At 51.3% G+C, this 18,811-nt stretch overlaps 5 protein-coding genes across 5 annotated transcripts; 3 read left to right on the top strand and 2 right to left on the bottom strand.

The window, feature by feature from the left end:
• Positions 1 to 1,491: 1,491 nt before the first annotated feature.
• Positions 1,492 to 2,205, top strand: BJX68DRAFT_243807 (uncharacterized protein; the record flags this gene model as incomplete). Its single annotated transcript, XM_071041203.1, has 2 exons — positions 1,492 to 1,551; positions 1,837 to 2,205. The coding sequence occupies 2 exons, from the start codon at positions 1,492 to 1,494 to the stop codon at positions 2,131 to 2,133; spliced, it is 357 nt and encodes a 118-aa protein (XP_070895651.1). The 3' UTR covers positions 2,134 to 2,205.
• Positions 2,206 to 3,046: 841 nt separating this feature from the next.
• On the bottom strand, positions 3,047 to 3,536 carry BJX68DRAFT_243809 (uncharacterized protein; the record flags this gene model as incomplete). The annotated part of the gene is made up of 2 exons (XM_071041204.1): positions 3,047 to 3,479; positions 3,519 to 3,536. Coding segments are annotated over 2 exons (366 nt in total), but the record flags the coding sequence as incomplete, so codon positions are not given.
• A 4,067-nt stretch (positions 3,537 to 7,603) lies between these two features.
• BJX68DRAFT_270026 (SDR family oxidoreductase) lies at positions 7,604 to 9,103 on the top strand (the record flags this gene model as incomplete). Its single annotated transcript, XM_071046500.1, has 4 exons — positions 7,604 to 7,723; positions 7,796 to 8,051; positions 8,110 to 8,911; positions 8,980 to 9,103. 4 exons carry the CDS (start codon positions 7,604 to 7,606, stop codon positions 9,101 to 9,103), a joined length of 1,302 nt encoding a protein of 433 aa, XP_070895653.1.
• A 374-nt stretch (positions 9,104 to 9,477) lies between these two features.
• Positions 9,478 to 11,933, bottom strand: BJX68DRAFT_257385 (major facilitator superfamily domain-containing protein; the record flags this gene model as incomplete). The annotated part of the gene is made up of 7 exons (XM_071043327.1): positions 9,478 to 9,745; positions 9,816 to 9,851; positions 9,897 to 10,411; positions 10,496 to 10,747; positions 10,814 to 10,985; positions 11,039 to 11,224; positions 11,914 to 11,933. The coding sequence occupies 7 exons, from the start codon at positions 11,931 to 11,933 to the stop codon at positions 9,478 to 9,480; spliced, it is 1,449 nt and encodes a 482-aa protein (XP_070895654.1).
• A 1,168-nt stretch (positions 11,934 to 13,101) lies between these two features.
• BJX68DRAFT_257386 (3-hydroxyacyl-CoA dehydrogenase family protein) lies at positions 13,102 to 14,059 on the top strand (the record flags this gene model as incomplete). The annotated part of the gene is made up of 4 exons (XM_071043328.1): positions 13,102 to 13,227; positions 13,313 to 13,570; positions 13,621 to 13,788; positions 13,850 to 14,059. The coding sequence occupies 4 exons, from the start codon at positions 13,102 to 13,104 to the stop codon at positions 14,057 to 14,059; spliced, it is 762 nt and encodes a 253-aa protein (XP_070895655.1).
• Positions 14,060 to 18,811: the final 4,752 nt, after the last annotated feature.

Consider the following 18,811-nt stretch of genomic DNA (forward strand, 5'->3'; position numbering starts at 1 on the left):
TCCTGGCCCTGGCTGCGGCTAACCCTAACCGCTTGCGAACCGCTTGGGGCGCGGGCCCCGTTCCCTGCGGGCTGACCATCACGACTACCATCATCCTGGCCCTGGCCCTGGCCCTGGCTGCGGCGAACCCTAACTGCTTGCGAACCGCTTGGGGCGCGGGCCCCGTTTCCTGCGGGTTGACCACCATCGTCCTGGGTAAACCCAACTGCTTGGGAACCGCTTGGGGCGCGGGCCCCGTTCCCTGTGGGCTGACCATCGGGCTGACCATTATCCTGGCCCTGGGTGCGGTTAACCCTAACCGCTTGGGAACCGCCGCTTGGGGCGCGGGCCCTGTTGCCTGTGGGCTGGGCCTGACCACCACTATTATCATCCTGGCTAAACCCTAAAAACTCATGCCACTCCACGCTGGACTGCTGGAACATGGCCCGCCGGTGGCTGGTCGTGCCTGCCTGCTCCATGATCTGCCGCGCGTACACCATCCCGGCCACGTGCGATGAATACGCCGCCTGTAAATCCGTAATGTGCGCCATCTACTGCTCTGCGTCTATCCCCTCCTTATGGTTAGCATCTAACTCCATTGCAGCTAGTTGCTCCTTCTTATTATAGGCGTTGCTTCTAAACGCGCTGGCCCCACGCATGAACCGCTGGCTGATCCCAATGGCAATGTCCTAGTACGCGGGGATGTTTAATGCCTAGCCTAACCGCGCCTGCGTCTCGCGCTTCAACACCTCGCGGAACCGGTCGGACGTCCATGCGCGCTGCGTACCGGCATCCGGGCCCCATAAATACGGGCTGGCTAACCCTAACCCTAACCCTGATGCGGCAGCGGCGGCGCCGGCGGCGCCTGCGGGTTGGCTGGATGGGCGGGCTAACCCTACCCTGGGCGCGCGAGCTTGGGCATCCTCCCTACCCCTATCAAACCCTAACCCTAATGCCCTGCCTGCCGGCTGGGCTACTGGCTGCACCGCTGGCTGCTGCTGCTGCGGCTGCTGCTGCTGCGCCGCCTGCCACGCAGCCAACTGCTCCGTGAATGGCAACACCAACCACATGTACCACACGATCAACTCCCCTACCGCCCGCGGCACGTACCGGTGGATCAGCTTGATGTCATTGCTCGTGTGGAACCCCTTGTGGTACGCTGTTACTGCCATCACCATCCCATCCTCAATAAATATATTACGGTGCCGGCTAGCCTGCGTGTTGACATGCTGGATGCTTAATAGCTCGGGCGCCCGCGCGGGTTGCCCACCTGTGATGTGGATGGCCACTGCCAGCTTCTCCTTGAACTGGGCTACGTGGGTTAAATACTGCGCCACTAGCTGGGCCTACATCTGGCCGCGACGCATGAACTGGCGCTACATGGCGGGCTCGCTGCGCAGCTGCTGCACTAACTACTGTTTCCTATCTACGGGCCACCACGTGCGGGTATCCTATAAAAAACACCACCCCTTCTGGCCCTGCGTGGGGTCGTCGTACAATCCGGACCATGGGATGGGTGGGAAATCAGTGGTGGTGGTGGTGTTGCTATTGCTGGTGTTGCTGGTGTTGCTGGTATTGCTGCTGGTGGTGGTGGTGGTGGTGGTGGCGGGTGGGGATATATATAATACCTCCCGCAGCAGCTCGCGCGCGGATCCCACCAACCCATGAATGAACCCGCGAAACGCGCCCATGGTGAAATGCACGTCCTTGTATAACAACTCATCGCTGCCCATCCATCCCACATGCCCTGGCGTGGTGGTGTTGTAATGCACCTTTAACCCGTACGTGCGCCAATCCAGTAGCGTCTGCATGGGGCCATGCGTGCCGCGGATCATGAAGCTGCGCACCATCTGCTAGACGTGGTCATGGAACAGCTTCCCACCTAACCCTAACCCTGATCCTGATCCTGATCGTGATCCTGGTGGCGATCCTGATGGCGATCCTGATGGCGATCCTATGGGCGGGTCGCCTGGATGGATATCCACCAGCTGGTCGTCCGCGCTGGTTAATGGCCATGTAATGGGGCTGCTACCTGGCTGCCGGTGGCCCGTCCACATGCGGATGATCTCCTTCGCATGGGGATCTAACCACAACGCCTTCTACACCACCATGAAGCGCGCCACCTTGAGCACGCGGGATAATATGGGCGGGTAACTGCTGGGATCGCGCCAGCGCGCCTCGCCCCATCCTTGCACGGCCATGGCGCACACCAGCGCGCTCTCGTACTCGTGCGTGCGGTGGCGCTGGTTCATTAGCTCAATGCAAAACTCCAAGCATGCCTGCTCTATGGGGGTCATCCGCCATGCCTCCACCTCTGCATCTGCAGCCTCAACCTCATCCGCATTATCCATCTCCTCGTCTGTCTCCATCGCGGTTGGGCTGCTACCTGGGCTGGGGCTGGCACTCCACACATCCTCAATGATCTGGCCTGCCCCGGCGAACGTGTGGATAACCCTTACCCCTGGCCTGGCTCGGGCACGTGTATGGGCTTCAGCTTTAGTATTGGGCCTCTCAACGGCTGGCATGGCCAGCTGCCATAACGCCTGCCACTTCTGGCGCTGCCGCGGGGTCATCCCATACGCGGGCAACCTCCCTAGCCACTTGCCATGGCCACTATCACCACCACCACTATCCCCATCCTGATCCTCATCCCCATCCTGGCTATCCTGGCTATCCCGGCTTAGGCTCATGTTCGCCTGGGCGGCCTGCGTGCGCGCGATGAATGCTAACACCTGCTGCCATGGCTGCACGTGCTTCTGGATGCTGGCCTCGTCCATGTACGCCTGCAGTGGCTTGTATGGCGTCTGGCCCGCCTCCGTACGGGCCGCCTCCACGCGGATGCCCGCGCCGCACTGCTACACGGTCCGCTGGCTATGCCACGCCAGCTGGTCCATGGCGTCCCAAATCAGCCGCACGCCCTGCTCGGTGGGATCTGTTACTACCTCCTCTACCTCCACCTCTACCTCTACCTCCACGGGGGCCTCCACCAGCTGGCACAAATCCTGCGGGTGCACGCCGTCCAAATACCTCGCCCACCCCGTCATGCGCAGCCATGGGTTGGCATCAGCCGCCTCATCCGCCTAGATGGTGGCCTGCTCTGCTACCTACGCGCGCGCCCGCTCCCATGCAATGACTATGGCATCCACGGCCTGCTAGGCCTGCTCTATGGGTGGTGGTGGGCTCTGGCGGCCATCTGGGTATTGAATGTGGATGTAATGCGACCCCTTGCGTGTGGGGAACACCTGCTGCCACGCCACGCGCGTGAATGAGCGTGCCAGCTCTGCCTCCCTGCGCGCCTTCTCCCGCTGGCCCATGCAGCCGCGGCGGCCCTGCTGGGACCATTGGTGAACCTGGTGCCAATGCACGCGGATGGATGCCATGGTGGATCTAATGTAATGGCACTGCGTGGGGCCGCGCTGGCATAACAACCCGTTGGCGTGGCATGGTAATACGGGCAGTGGGTGGTCCAGCACCCATGGGATCTGGATGGCCTGGCTATCCTACTAGATGCCCTCCCACTGCCGGACGGCCTGGCTGACCTGGGTGGCCTGTTGGTGGCTAAATCAATGCTTCTGCTTTAAATGGCGCTCTACCTTAGCTAGTCATACCCCGTGCTTGCACTGGCGGCAAATAATAATCTATATTTTTAGGTTATGCTAATATATATATATTATACTTCTTCTAAAGACTATAGTTTCTTACTACCATCTATGAACCACGGGCTAACCTATATATAAATTTATCCTAATCCTAATTCTAATCCTGGTCTATATCTATAGTAATACATGGCCGCTTAGCTAGCCCTATATCCTGATTATCCTAGTCCTGCTGCCACGCCTGCTTACGCGGGCCTAGGTATATCTTGAAACCCAGGAACCTATACTACTCATGGCTGATCGCCTGGTACTACTACTAGCGCGCCTCTACATGGCCAGGCGCCTCCTACAGCCCCCACGCGTATATAGTGCCCATGATCTAGCTCCTGTGGCTAGCCTGCTTATTAAACATGGCGTTATCCATGCTACTATAGTCCTGCTTGAAGCCGCCGTACTTTAGGTACACGCGTGAGATCGTGATGGCCGCGTGGCGGTAGGACAGGATGTTCAGCTTTATCTATAGGTGCGCCTATACCTCCTACTATAGGACCTTCTACAGGCGCTTACTTAGCTAGCTCCCCCCCTAGTCCCCTCCGCCCCTGGCCACTAGCTAGAGGAAGGCTAAGGCGGGCCTATAGTAGCCCTGGGCTAGCCGCTCTAGGGCCTCATAGAAGGGGAGGATTAGCTAGAGGTAGTAGACCACTAGCTTACTTATAGCCTTAGGCAGGTAGTAGTAGATAATCTTAGTAGTGTTACTAATAGAATAGCCCTTATGGTATATAATAACCGTGCTGACTAGCCTATGCTTAATAAAGATGTTCTAGTGGCAGCCCTATAGGGTGTTATAGTGGCGCAGCCCTAGTAGCTTGGTGGCCCGCGTGGGCTGGCCACTAGTAATGTGGATAAGAAGGAGTAGCCACTATAGGAACCTATCTACCTACTATAGGTACTATACTATAGGGCCCTCCTATTAGAGCACCTTATCTGCCTACCTAATCTAGTAGACCTCTAGGAACTCCTTACGTAGCTAGTCTACCCTAAGCACGTGGTCTAGTAGCTAGTAGTCCCCTAGGGTGGGGAGGGCCTTCCGCGTATATAGGTCTTATAGAAAGTTCCACCCCTATATATTATTAGTTGGGTTGTCCTATAGCTTGTATAGGGCTAGGCATGGCACTACCTCCTTACAAACCTCCTCCTCATATAGGAGGAAGAGGCTTGTAAGCTCTACCTAGGTATGTAAGACCTATCCTATAATGAATTCCTATAGCCTATATATACTTAGGCGTAGGTCCTTATAGCTTAGGGTCTACTTATTATTACTCTAGTAGATATAGCCTATACTAGTGGTACTATTCTAGATCTTCTTATTATACGTGCGTAGCCACATGATCTAGCTAAAGAGGGCGCGCACCCTAAAGAGTAGGAAGCGCTCATGTATCTTATCTAGGGCATCTATAGCATAGCTAACCTAGCCTGCCTTAGCTTTATAGATAGCACGTAGGGTGACTAGCATCTATGCTATCTTTACTAGCCTAGATAGGGAGCTAGTGTAGCTATATAGGTCGTGGAAGCTCTAGCGCGCAGGATCTACCCTAAGCACTATAAGGAAGCCTACTAGGGCACTCTTAAATAGGTCCCCCTTTAGGGGGTGGTCTAGTAGCATGATAGAGAGGTCTAGCATGGCCTAGTCTAGCTAGGCCTAGAGCGCTGCCTCATGGGGGTAATAGGGAGGCTTAGGAGCCTGGCCTATGCAGGTAGGGCAAGATAGTAGGGGTGCCATAGGGGCCACGGCTGTGGGCACTAGTAGACGTGATACGAGCCATAGTAGGGTGCCTACTAGCATGACTGGGTCCTCCTTCTGCTTCCAGGGGACCATCTGCCGTGGTGGCAGGTTAGAGATGGGTGGCGTAGGAGGTGGGGCATCCTACCTAGCTACTACTAGTATATGGGGCTTTATAGCCTCCACAGTAAGTGCTTACTAGCCCATGGCCATACTCCTCTATGTGGTCCAGCGCGGCTAGCTAGCTGGTGTTAAGCTGGTGGCGTAGCTGGATTGCCTGGTCCAGCCGCGTGCTATAGTATATAAAGCAGACTAGCCGCTGCCATACCTGGCTATAGTAGTGGTAGGTCTTGGGCTGCAGGCGGATCTGGATCGGCCGGTTCCAGACACTTGGCTGGCGGAAGAAGGTGTTGATCTAGACCTGGTCAAACTTGTTGATCTGGCTATCATAGATAGCATGGTAGGCCTGGTTAATCAGCTACTACACGCTCGCGCTGAGCTACACTAGCAGCAGCTCCTCACAGGGATCAGGCAGGGCGCCTAGCAGGACAACTATGGTTAGATCCTAGCTGCGTAGGTACTCTAGCCACTGGGTAAGCTCTAGCCACGGGGATACCTTGGTAGGGTATGGATCTAGGACTAGTACCTGGCTTGCTTCCCATTCTATAGCCACCTCTCCCTCCCACAGCGCCTGGTCCATGCAGGCATGGATAAGCTTCGTGGTAGTTAGCACCTACTTCTTTGCCCCCTAGTCCGCGGGGCCTGCCGCGTAGGTGACCTTAAAGAAATAACTCCCAGCCTAGCTAAGGTAGAAGCGCTGGTAGGATACCACCTAGTTTATAAGGCAGGCCTATTAGTGGGCCCTCACCCACGCGACTAAGAGCCAGCCTGGCCCCTACTCCCTATCCTGCCCCCTATGCTTCCCGTGGCGGTGCTTATCCACTAAATCTGGGGTCTAGGTGATATAGGGGCAGTGTAGGCAGCTATGGCCCTAGTAGACTGGCAGGCCCAGCATGGGCGGGTTGCCCGCGGAGGGCTGGCGGCTGGGTGCCCAGGCTAGGTCCGCCTAGGGCCGCTGGAGCATCGCGGCCAGCGCAGCCTCATGGAGGGCAGGGGTTGTGGTGGATAGGTAGGCACCATGGTGGGTACGCAGGTGGGTAAGCAAGGTGGAGGGGGTTACCACGTACTAGTAGCAGGTGGCTGTGTAGATCCACACCTAGTACGTAGGGTTATAGAGGAAGAGATCCATAGTAGGACACGCGTATTAATTAATAGGTTAAGAGTTAAGTAGGGAGCTTCTCTTTGTAAAGCCTACGTGGGGATACTCTTTTAGGGGAATATAAATAAAGGCTAAGGAGGGGAGTCTAGGTAGATTTCTAATACACGTATTTAGTTACACTAGACGCGGACGTGGACGCGTCACGTGGTAGAAAAAAGAAAAGAAGAGAAGCAAGCATGGTGGTAGGTGGCTAGTGGTTAGTCTGGTATCATATGGTTCAAGAAGGTCACGAGAGCAGGAGGAGGAGTGGGAGGTGTGGTTCTAGTGGGAGTCTAGTACGAGTTGGTTCGTCAGGGTAAGATTTCTTAGGGGCCTGCGAGGGGGGCACGCACTCGAGGGGCGACGGGAGCACGCACCCGGGCATGGACCAATCAGCGGGCGAAGAACCCGGACAGAGGCCCGTCCGTTCAGGGACTAGGGAGTAAAAGATTTTATGGAAAGTCTCCTCGGACGGTCAATCTACGTTTTACGTCTCAGTTTCGTCAGCCGCCACAATCCCGGTTCTGTTCCAAAGAAAGCGGGAAAATTGCACTCAAAGTCTTGACGTAATTTTTCAAGAAGTGGATCCTTTCAACACCGTCGAGGCTCGGAGAGACTTTTTACGGAGACATGTTACTAAGTTACGAAGCTACACAGTAAGAGCCTTCGTAGGCTCGCCCTGAGTAATGCTATTTCTACTATCCCTTTCAGCGACGCTTGGATGAATATTCGATTTTTCTTTCTTTCTGTTGAAGCACATCCTATGAGTAGATTTTTCTATGCAAGGTTGAGGTTGAGCGAGCCTCTGGCTTCCTGTGGACGAACGTACCATGGCGCCTGAGGTGTAGTGTAGAGCTCCGGTGGATAAACCAGAACTCTCTGGCTAAATATAAAAGGAGCTCTAGTGCCTCAGGAAGAATATAGAGATCCGCCGCTTAATCCAGCACATCGCTCAACCCGCAAATACTTCCAACAAAATCCGTTAACAAAATGTCGCAACAAGTAATCCAGTCGAAGGGCATCTATTACGGCCTTCCATCATTTCCAGACGACATAACCGGTCTTACGGCAGTCGTGACCGGTGCAAACGGGATCTCCGGCGATCACATGGTACGTACTTTTAAGTCTAATCCTTCCTGGGTGTACCTCTTGCAATGAATGTATCCTTGTCTAAGCTGTTAGCTGCGCGTACTTTGTGAATCCCCCGTAAGGTGGACGAAAATATACGCGCTCAGCCGACGCCCGCCGCACGGCGAATGGCCAAGCCACGTGGAGCATGTCCCAATGGACTTTCTAAAGCCTCCCGAGGAGCTGGCAGCCATCATGAGAGAGAGGGGCATCAAGGCGGACTATGTCTTCTTTTACGCCTACATTCAGCCTGCGCCCAAGGATGGGGGCGATATTTGGAGTGCGGCTGAGGAATTGGTTAATGTGAACAGTATATACACCCTCTCTTTCACCAGCATTTTGCACCTCGGTCTGACCCTATCCTCTAGCTCGTTTATTGCGCAACTTCCTCGACGCCCAGGCCTTATCAGGAACACTCCCCAAAACAGTCCTTCTGCAACTAGGTGCAAAATACTACGGCGTGCATCTCGGCCCCGCCGCCGTTCCGCAAGAGGAATCGGACCCGCGCGTCCTACTCGAGCCCAACTTTTACTATTCACAAGAGGACTACCTTACCACCTTCGCAGCAAGGCACCAGATCAACTGGGTGACAACACGCCCCTCCTGGATCCCCGGCGCCGTACCGGAAGCCGCCATGAATCTCTGCCTCCCGCTTGGCATCTACGCCACTGTTCAAAAGCACCTCGGCAAGCCCCTAGAGTACCCCGCCGACCTGGCTGCGTGGGAAACACAGCAGACGCTCTCGAGCGCACAGATGAATGGATACCTCGCTGAATGGGCCGTGCTCACGCGGGCCGCCCAGAATGGGAGTCTGAATGCCACCGATGACTGCGCGTTTACCTGGGGCAAGTTTTGGCCGAAGCTTGCGGCCTGGTTCGATATTCCTTGGAAGGGACCAGCAGATGCGGTGGACACGGATTCGGGTGAGCAAGCGGCACAGCTGCACGAGGTCGAAACACCGTACAGTCCACCGCCTCGCGGATTCGGGCCCCCCGGCAGGCTGAAGTACAAGTTTAAACTGGTGGAATGGGCGAAGCGGCGCGAGGTGCAGGAGGCGTGGAAGGAGATTGCGGCGAAGAATCAGCTGCGAAACGCGGAGCTGTGGGATACGGATCGTGTCTTTGGGTTCACGGATGCGGCCATCTCGTGGTCGTATCCGGTTCATTTCGCGTATTTTTTACACCCTCCCATTTATAACTTGACCGTTCTGGTGCGCTGACAGGACGACAAATATCTAGGACCACCAAAGCTAAGAAAATGGGCTTCTTTGGGTTTGTAGACAGCAACGAGTCGATCCTCAGTGTTCTTGACGAATTCGTGACCTTGAAGATGATTCCTTCGTTCCGAGAGGAAGCGGTTTAAGTGGGAGTTGGTCAAGTGGCTTGGCTGCGTGAATTATCATTATATATGCATTCGAGCAGAGAGATTCGTGCCCTACAGTTAAAGAGTGTTGTTACTAAAGAACAATTATTATCATTGACACTGTTTAACAAAGGCTCTTGAATGTCAAGTGCTGACCTACTAATTAGTACGTAATAATGCAAATCTCACTACTTTGTTGGTTTATCTTCAGATAGTAAGATATGGAGAATAGCCCTTGCAACCTCGCAGGCGTGAGGTCGATTATCTAGTCAAACCAACCGTCTCCATACCGATTTCCAGTCCCAGAACACATTACGTCAAACCCCGGAACATTCTGCCCGTTCCCGAACACTGACATAACCACCCCTCCCTACTTAGAAAGTATTCTTGAACCCAACCAAGCCCTCAATCGGCCTTCCCCGAGCCTCAACTCTTGTATTCGCCCGATCACATTTCCAAATCAGCAACCCCACAAGAGCAATGATGCCTGCGTTGGCAGCCATGGTCGTCAGAAGGCCTGGCCAGTAGTTTGGCGCATCCTGTGCGTGGAAGACCGTTGTCCCGATTAGGCCGCCGATGCTGCCGCCGCCAATGAGGGTTGCGGAGGTTAGGGCGCGTTTCCATTGGCCGCGGATATTATTGCTGCTCTGCTTTCAGTGGGATGCTCTATCATCAAATGTGGAGGGGAGAGGGCTCTTTGATATATAAGTACCTTTGCCATGAGATTAGAGCCGGGCAGTTGTTAGATCTTCAAGCCAAGACTTGGAAACAACAGCGGAGGGAAGGTTCAAACTCACCTGCAATCGTCGCCAGAAAAGCCCCAAAATACCTTGGCGCCGGGTTTCTCATATACCCCAAAAGCCCCAATCCAAGCAAACCCATCGCCGCATTCACAGCAATAATTGGCCCGCGAATACGCCACTTATCTGCCAGCATCCCCTGCACAAACATAACAACAGCAGCAGCCACATACGGCGGCGCAACAAGGCACTGCGCCTTTGCCACAGAGAACCCCATGCTATGCTGCAGGATAATGGGTAGGAAGTATGCGATTGAATAGGTATTTGCTGTTGTCAGCAGGTAGAGTAGTGCGTACAGCCAGACCTTGCTATCAGCGCAGTTGGCAAGGTATTTCCGCAGGGTAAAATCTTCGGCGTAGACGTCACCGCGGTCGTGGTTAATGCTGGCGACGATGTAGGCGGCTTCGTGTTCATTGAGGAAGTGCCATGACTTAGGCGACTTTTCGGGGAAGTCGACAAGCATAGGGAAGGCAGCGATGCCTAGGACGCAGGTGAAGATTCCCTCGAGCTATATTCCAGTGCTAGTGTTTGGCCGTTCTGCAATCTACAGATATTGTGAGACGGAGAGAGAAAAGGCATGGGGAAAGCGTACGATGAATACCCACCTCCAGCCTTCCTTCCCGCCTAGTCCATCCATCTGCATAAGCCCGTACGCGAGAATTCCGCCGAACCCAGACGCCATGGACCCAATCAGGTAGAACGCGGCATTTCTTTTCTGTAGCTCGTAGCGCGGGTACCAGGTGCTTAGTAGGTAGACGCAGCCGGGGTAGAATCCTGCTTCAAAGGCGCCGAGGATGGCCCGCAGGCCGGCCATGGGCTGCCATGTTGGAACGAGACCAAATGCCTGGAGATACGAATCAGTTAGCACGTGGATTTAAAAAGTTAGGAGTTCAAAGCCAGTGGTACTAACAACGACAACAACGCCCCACAAGAAAACAATAGAAGAGAGAAACAACTGGGGGCCGAGCTTGCGGATAATCGCCGTGGCCGGGATCTGGAAAATAGTGTATGTGATGAAGAAGACAAGAGAGGTCAAGCTGTAACCATTGTTTGATGTATTCATGCCCAAATCTGTCTGCATTCTGTAATATGTGGTCAGTATATCCTAACCATAGAAGAGATGGGGGAATTATACCCTGCGACAGATGCTGCACCCAGGTTGGTCCGATCCAGCAGGCTGATACAGTACAGGAATCCCAGGTTGAGAACTAGACGCATGTCGACGCGCCGAATGAGCTTCTTCTTCTGCTCTGGAGTGAATGAATTGAGGATGTCATCGTGAGCGGTGGTGGGCTTTTCCAGGTCCTGAACGTGAGACGACCTGCTTGGTTGTTTCTCCATGTTGCTGTAGCGAGGAGTTTGTAGGCGATTGTTGAGCCATAGCCAGTCTAGGTGTCTAGGTGCCCCTTATAAGGGAACCGCCTGCTCCAGACCCGTCAGCTTTAAGATGTAGGTTGCTCTCCCCGCACGTACTCAAGTTGTGGATGGTTGACAGCTGGGGAACGAAAGGGCTGGGGACCCAGACATGTCCCGATTGGGGCCGTGTCCCTTGAGACCGGGGTTGCCCCCAGTCATTCCCCGCGTCGCTCGTTGCTACGTTGTATGGTCGATCTCCGGTGGAAGCGTTTATCACTTCATAATAAAACTGCCAAGTTGGAACAGGTTGACTTTCCACCGGATGTTCATCGAATGCGGATCCGCACATCCTACTCACATGCGCAGATTCCAAAACTGGATCCGGTGGTAGAGATATTTATCAACAGTAAACCGAATCAGAACAAGGGGATGTAACAAGGCATTCATCGGATGCGGATCCGCACTGCGAAAGTGTGCGGATCCGAAAACGGAGTTCCGGTGGAAGTTACGTCGGCGCATCTCTAGCCAGACCATGCCCACTCTACAGCACGCTCCTGAGTAGGTCCATTTAACGTCGGTGGAACCAGATTCTAATGGGCAGATACTATAATGTCATTGATCTGTTCGCCTCACACCAGGATCGGCCGCTGCGACCCATAATCCGATCCCCCCATGGCAACGACAGTCTGTGCACCCAAAAGTTCCAGAACCTCAATACCCGCCAGCTTCGCAGCAATGTGATGCAAAGTAGGCAATTTTGCAAACCCCAGATCCTTGAAGCACACATGCGGCCCCGAAGTGTAAAGTGCATCCTTGACGCTCGCTGTCGACATGCACGGGACCGGAGATACCGTCGGATACTCCATGTCAGCCACCCCAGGGCTTCCAGTACGTGGAATGTATTTGTAATGCAAAATGTTGCAGGGTTGAAAACGGCTTTTTTTAATAGTCTCCGTGGGAGTAGAGTCTTGCTTAGCCCCTGTTCCTGGGATACGAATCTCGCCGAAAACTGCCCCCTCCCACCCCAGTTGAATCGTGACGTCCCCCGCGTGCTGGGCGTCGATATGCTCATCGATCGTTGCGTAGACCTTGGCAAAGCCGAGCTCCTCTCTCCCGCTCGTAATAGGGTCTGCTCGGTTCTGAAACAAGACACTCAGATATTTCCGGGAGACTTCTTCCTCGGTCCCGCGGCAGAATACATCGTGAATGTAGAGTCCGCAGTAATTGTACCCGTGGCCCGCGAGCCATGGAAGATTCTCGAGTCGGGTGAACGATACTGACGCGGTTGATAGATCGCCGGGTGACTCTATTCTAAAGCAAGATCCTGGCAGGAAAGTAGCGAGCTGGGCTTTGGGTGCTTGCAATGCGACGGTGTAGGTGGTCGACTTTACCGCGTCGCAGCCGGAGAGAGGAGAGCCTTGCGCAGACTGTCGGGGTCCTGGGGATGGCCCGTATCCGAGTGGCATTCGGTGGAAGGCACCTGGCGGTAAAGTCATTGTCGTTCTTTGGACCTTAGCTAGCTTAGTCAAGAATGCGTGTTAACTTATTGCAGCCTGCTATTGATGGGTTGAAGTCAAGCCGTATATAGGTTCCAAAAAGACGGGGCAACCCGCCTGCACAGGCTTCCGGTGGCTGCATATGTACCAGGATTCGGAAGAGGGCTCTCTTACGCAAGTGCCCGAACCGAGCGACTTGCGAAAGGTGTCGGCGCTGGATAGCCAGATACGCTCGGACACTGTCCGAGAGTGCCAGACAGGTCCGAACTGAGTATAAATCTGATTTCGTGCCCAGAAGCTCCCATCAACTCAACCCGGGCCCATAGCCCCCCAAACACACACGAAAATGGCCATACAAACAGTCGCCGTGATCGGAGCCGGCATGATCGGCGCCAGCTGGACCGCATTATTCATCGCGAATGGCATTCGGACAATCATCTACGACCCAAGAGAGGACGCCGAGAAGTCCCTCGTGCAAAACATCCATCCAGCTTGCCCTGACCACCCTCTCCAAACTCGCCCGATACCAAAACCTAGCGCCCTGGGAAACCCTGCAGAGTTTTGTCACCTTTACAATGAATCTAGACAACGCAGTCCACGCCTCAGACATTATCCAAGAAATCACTCCGGAAATTCTCCAAGTCAAACTTGACCTCCTGCGCGCCATTGACAGACAAGTAAACCCTACCACCCTAATCTGCAGCTCAACATCCGGCTTCCGGCCGTCCAAACTCCAACCCGCCTGTCCGCGCAATGCACACAACTTCCTAATTGGCCACCCCTTTAACCCACCGCACCTAATCCCCCCTGTCGAAGTCCCTCGACCTCCCCCGCCGCTACCGATGCAGCCATGGAATTCTACAAGTCTCTGGGCAAACGCCCCGTCCACGTACGCACCGAAGCCCCCGGCCATATCGCGAACCGGTTACAGGCTGCTCTGCTTCGCGAGGTCTTTTATCTCCTTGGGACCGGAGCCGCAGGCGTGCAGGATATTGAGATAGTGATGGAGTTTGGGCCCGGGTTGAGGTGGGGGGTTATTTATGGGGCCTTCGCTGCTGCTCCATCTAGGTGGTGGGGTAGGCGGTGCCGCAGAGTATGCTGAGAAATTCCTGCCGTATTTGACATCGTGGTATGCGGCAAATGACCCGGTTCTTGATCCGGAATTGATGGAGAAATGGGTGAGGGGCACGATGGAGATGGCTGATCGGCTTGGAGATCAAGATCGGGGTCGCATCGAGGCAAGGAGGGATGAGCTGTTGATTAGTTTGCTGAACGCTAGTTCGACGATTGAGAGCGATGGGTAGAGGACATGCTGACAGCTAGTATTGAAGGGATTTCTGCGATCCGAAATTAGTGTAATCATTCTCCCAATGTTTATGTCACGGGCCTCGCCATGCTTATGTCCCGCTTAGGTCATCGCCACGTGACAATCCTCTGTATATAGTCGGTCCCGCTTCGCGGAACCTCCATTAGTTCTCTATGCTTCGTATTTTAGTTTAATACGACCTTGTTCATTGAGAGACGTTCCTTATATAATATAAAGCATTAAACTAAGCTCTCTGTTTATCTCTCCATATCATACTTTATCTCTACATCTTAGTTTCATCATTCCATAACCCCTGTATGGTTATTATTGATAATCCCTATTACTTCGCCCTGTTATGGAAGGTTGACCTCTCAAGCCTTCCTAAACCTTGGGACCGTCTTGACCTAAGCCCTGACAATGGATTGACTTACTCAGGGTGACTCAACGTCCAACTAGTATGGAGACTAGTCATGGTTGGGGTGGCTAAGGTGGGACAAAGCAAGGCTAGCCTTCACTATGTATGATGAAGCCTGTCAAGAAGTACTAGACAAAGTGTTATCATAAGAGTCTTGAATCAGAATGATCTGAAGGTAGCACTTAGAATAACAATAGTATTGATCACGAAGAATAAGTAAGACTAAATATAGGTGGGTAATGAGCATCCTTATATATCTCCCATTGGTATACCATTCTAGGTACCATTTCGCGGTCCTTTCCTTGGTCTCCTGTAGACCGGGTCGTATACCTTGTCATGGTCCTCTAGATAGTATACGCACGTGACTTTACTAGTGTGCTAAGGTGTGGCCTCTTTCAGCGTCTACTATGCAATTTAAAATTCTACTTTATTAGAATTCCGCTTTCTCCTTTTAGGCCATGGTTTATTACCTTAGCAGGTTTTACTTCCTAGGTTCTAGGTTAGCTTGGGTTTGCTATCCCTAGATCGTGATCTTTAATAGGTTGTGGTCCTCCATAGTTTGTAGTCAGTGGTTACTAGTCTGTGGTGGTTCTCAGTCGTTGATCGTTAGTTGCTAGGTGTCCGTGGGCGCTTAGTCCTTTAGGTGAGCTGTGCCGTATAATAGCTTATCTTTGGCGTAGTTCACAAGCGCTTGGGTTTATATCTGTTAATACTGAAGGCTTGTAATATTATTGCAGTGGTAAAGTTATCACATGGTGAACATTAACCTTAGTTAATGTTATTATGAGCATAAGATTATCCTAGGGATAATCTTATTATTAAGGAACATTATCTTTCTAATAATATTCTGACCGCTGAATGTTCTGCTGGAAGAACGTCTGACCACTAGGTTCATAATACCATCTCCCCCTCTTTCAGCTTTCGTCCTGAAAGCATAAGTAGCGTAGCCTCCCCCGTCCTTTGCAGGTGAGTTGCCTATTTTCTTTTCTTCCTCAAGATGGCCCGTCATGCCTCCTAAACGGAATTGGTACCAGGAACGTTATCACTAGGCTAATAAGATTCTTTGTGAAGGCTTCCCTGTTAAACAACCCTATAGTTATTGCTTCTCTCGAAACGTCCCGTGCATTATGGATTCAAAAAGTCGAAACTGTGCGTCGTGCACTCGTCGCGGTTAGAAGTATGAAAAGTGCTTCCATACTACCGCTCAGTGGGAAAGTTTAAAACGTGATGAGGAGTAGATCAATCGTGAGATCGCTGAGACCAAGGAGGCCTCCACTCGATTATTTGCCAAATTAGCCCGTCTCCGAAAACAACGAAAATTCTTAAAGGATCGTGGTGCCAAGATGTTAGATCATGACACGGTGGTGATGGATCAGTTAGATGAGGAGGATCCTCTAACCACTGAGGATCTCCGTGATCTTGAGCGCCTAGCTGATGAGCACGATGCTGTGGTCACTCAGCTGGCTGCGACGTCAGACAATCCTAGTCTGACTCAGATGATTGGCTCTCCGTCGTCGCCGTTCTAGCAGAACGTCGATTTTTCAACTTTCAAAGTCCCTAGTGGTACTCCTGGACCTTCTTTAAACAGCCCATCAGGTTCTCAATAGGTTCCTATATGTTTTCTGAGGTATTATATCCTTTCCATTTCACAAGGTACTGCGCCCGACCACTGATTTTCTTAGAGTCTAGGATTTTCTTGACTTCGTATTCCTATTCTCCTTCGTCCTTGATTTCCACGTTTTCAGCGAGTTTGGCGTTTATTAGTACGGGTTCTAATAATGAAATATAAAAGTTTAGGTGTATCTTCTTCATTAATTCTAGTAGTTATAGACGGTAATTAACTAGTCCTAATTTCTTATTAATTTTAAAAGGTCTAAGTTAGATATGGTCTAATTTCTGACTTGGTCACTTAGTTTTGATGTTTCTATGGAGTAGAAACACTTTCTCCCCCCTTTTAAAATCAGGTGGCTTGGTTCGGTGTTTATCGTAGTAGGTTCCCATTTTAAGGTTAACGAACTTGAGGTCTTGGGTGAGTTATATTTAAATTATCTTGAGCCTTTCCACAAATTGGTTAGCTTCTTCCGCGATAGGTTGGTTTTGGATTGGTTCCCCATGGAGGTTTGGGTGATATCCAAAGTTTGCTTCAAAAGGTGTCATTCCAGTTGCGCTGTGGATCGAGTTATTATATGCGAATTAGGCTATAGGTAGCTGTTCTTCCTAATCATCCTATACGTAGTTCACGTAGTGTCGTAGGTATTGCTTAATTATTTGGTTGATCCTTTTAGTCTATCCGTTTAACTATGGCCTGTATGTGGTTATCATCCGTAGCTTAATCCCTAGTGTATTGGTGACTAATTTCCAAAAGTTAGAGGTAAAGAGCTTGTCTCTATTAGAAGTAATATATTTTGGCACTCCATGGTTCATGATAATAGTATTAGTGAAGATCGTTGCTATTTCCTTGGCTATTATGGTTGTCTTTGTCGCTTTTAGGTGTATATACTTCATGAGTCTGTCTGATATAACCACTAGATAGTCATTTTCTTGTCTCGTTGTGGGTAGTGGTCCGATGAAGTCGACTATGATCCACTCCCATGGTCGTTGTGGAACCTCAGGGTTCTGAAGCTTCCCATATGGCGCGTGCCTCTTTAGTTTGTCTCATAGGCATGTTTCGCATTCATTAATGTATTTTTCGACCTTCTTTCTCATATTCGGGAAGTAGTAGTTCCGTGCAATGTGTTTGTAGGTTTTATTAATACCAAAGTGCCCGTGCACTAGTACATCATAGTGTTCCTGAATCATTTGTAGGATGAGTGCCGGTGGAACATAGACGAGTCCTTTAATATGGAGCACTCCATCCTTTTCTAATGCTCCTAGTGTAGATACTAGAATCTGCTGCATTAGCTGATCTTCCTTCATGGCTTCCTTGATAGTGTAAAGCATGTCGCCTGACAATGTTATAGTAGCTACGAGGATCATTGAGTTGTTTCCAAGCGTCCCATCATCATTTTTCTTCAGGATCGCCGGTTATGGTTGCCTAGTCTTGTCCTCGTAGTCTGGCCTTCTACTAAGCGCGTCTGCTTGGCCATTCTCCGTGCCCTTATAGTGCTCAATCTTGTAGTTGTACTATGATAATAGCTCTGCCCATCTGGCCTATCTTCGCGTTAACTCTTTAGTTATTATAAAGTAGGTCAGGTTCTTGTGGTTAGATTTCACAATGACTATATGCCTTGCCTCTTACAAGTAGACTCTCTATTACTTAAATACTACCACTATAGCTAGTAGTTCTTTATCATGGATGTCATAATTTATTTCTAGTCCAGTCAACTTCCTTGACCAGAACCCTACCGGTCTGGGTTTTCCATCCGGTCCTGGTTGTGTCATTCTCGCCCTAATGGCGTAGTCTGACGCGTCGGTTTCAAGTGTCGTTTAGAGCTCTGGGTTGTGCTGCGGCATGATTAGTGCCATCATAATGGCTTCCCTCATAGCGTCGAAGGTCTCTTATTGCGCTCTTGTCTATTTAAACGTTTATTCCTTCCAGAGTAGTTTGAATAATAGTGCCATGTAGAACGCGTACTAATCAATGTACCTTTAGTAGTAGTTTAAAAGTCCTATGAACTGTTATAGTTCCTTTAGGTTCTTTAGTGCTAGCCATCCCCTAATAGCCCTTACTTTAGAGGCTTTGGGTTTTAGACCGCCCTTGGTGACCTAGTAGCCCAGGAACTTAGTTTCCTAGACGTGGAACTCACACTTCTTAAGTTTATACTGTAGGTTTGCTTTCCTTATCCTCCTAAGGACCCATTTAACATGCTTAACGTGCTGTTTCTTGTCCTTAGAGAAGATCAAGATGTCATTGAGGTACGCGAGAGCGAACTTGTTCATTGGATCCTGTGGTTCCTCGCCCTTAGTACCCTTCTCGTCGCCTTTATCATCTTCGTCTTCTTCGTCCTTTAGCACCTCGTTGATGAACCTTTAAAATGTCGGTGGTGTATTAGTTAGCCCGAACGGCATAACTAGGTATTCGTAAAAACCAAATTTTATTCGAAATGCTATCTTCCATTCTTCTCCTTCCGCAATCCTAATACGGTAGTAGGCGTTGGTGATATCAAACTTTATAAACCATACTACCCCTTAGATCTTGTCTTAGATCTCCTGGATTAAGGGTAATAGGTATTAGTCCTTGACTATTGCGTTATTAAGTGGTCGGTAATCAACGCAAAGTCTATCGCTTCCGTCCTTCTTTGGTGCGAATAGGATGCCATGTCCTATAGGTGATTATAATAGTTAGATGTTTCCTTTCGTGAGCTAGTCGTCAATGTATTCTTTTAGAACTCGTGA

The sequence above is a fragment of the Aspergillus pseudodeflectus genome (genome assembly GCF_044049435.1).
Source record: "Aspergillus pseudodeflectus strain CBS 756.74 chromosome Unknown BJX68scaffold_45, whole genome shotgun sequence".
In the NCBI taxonomy this organism is placed as follows: domain Eukaryota; kingdom Fungi; phylum Ascomycota; class Eurotiomycetes; order Eurotiales; family Aspergillaceae; genus Aspergillus; species Aspergillus pseudodeflectus.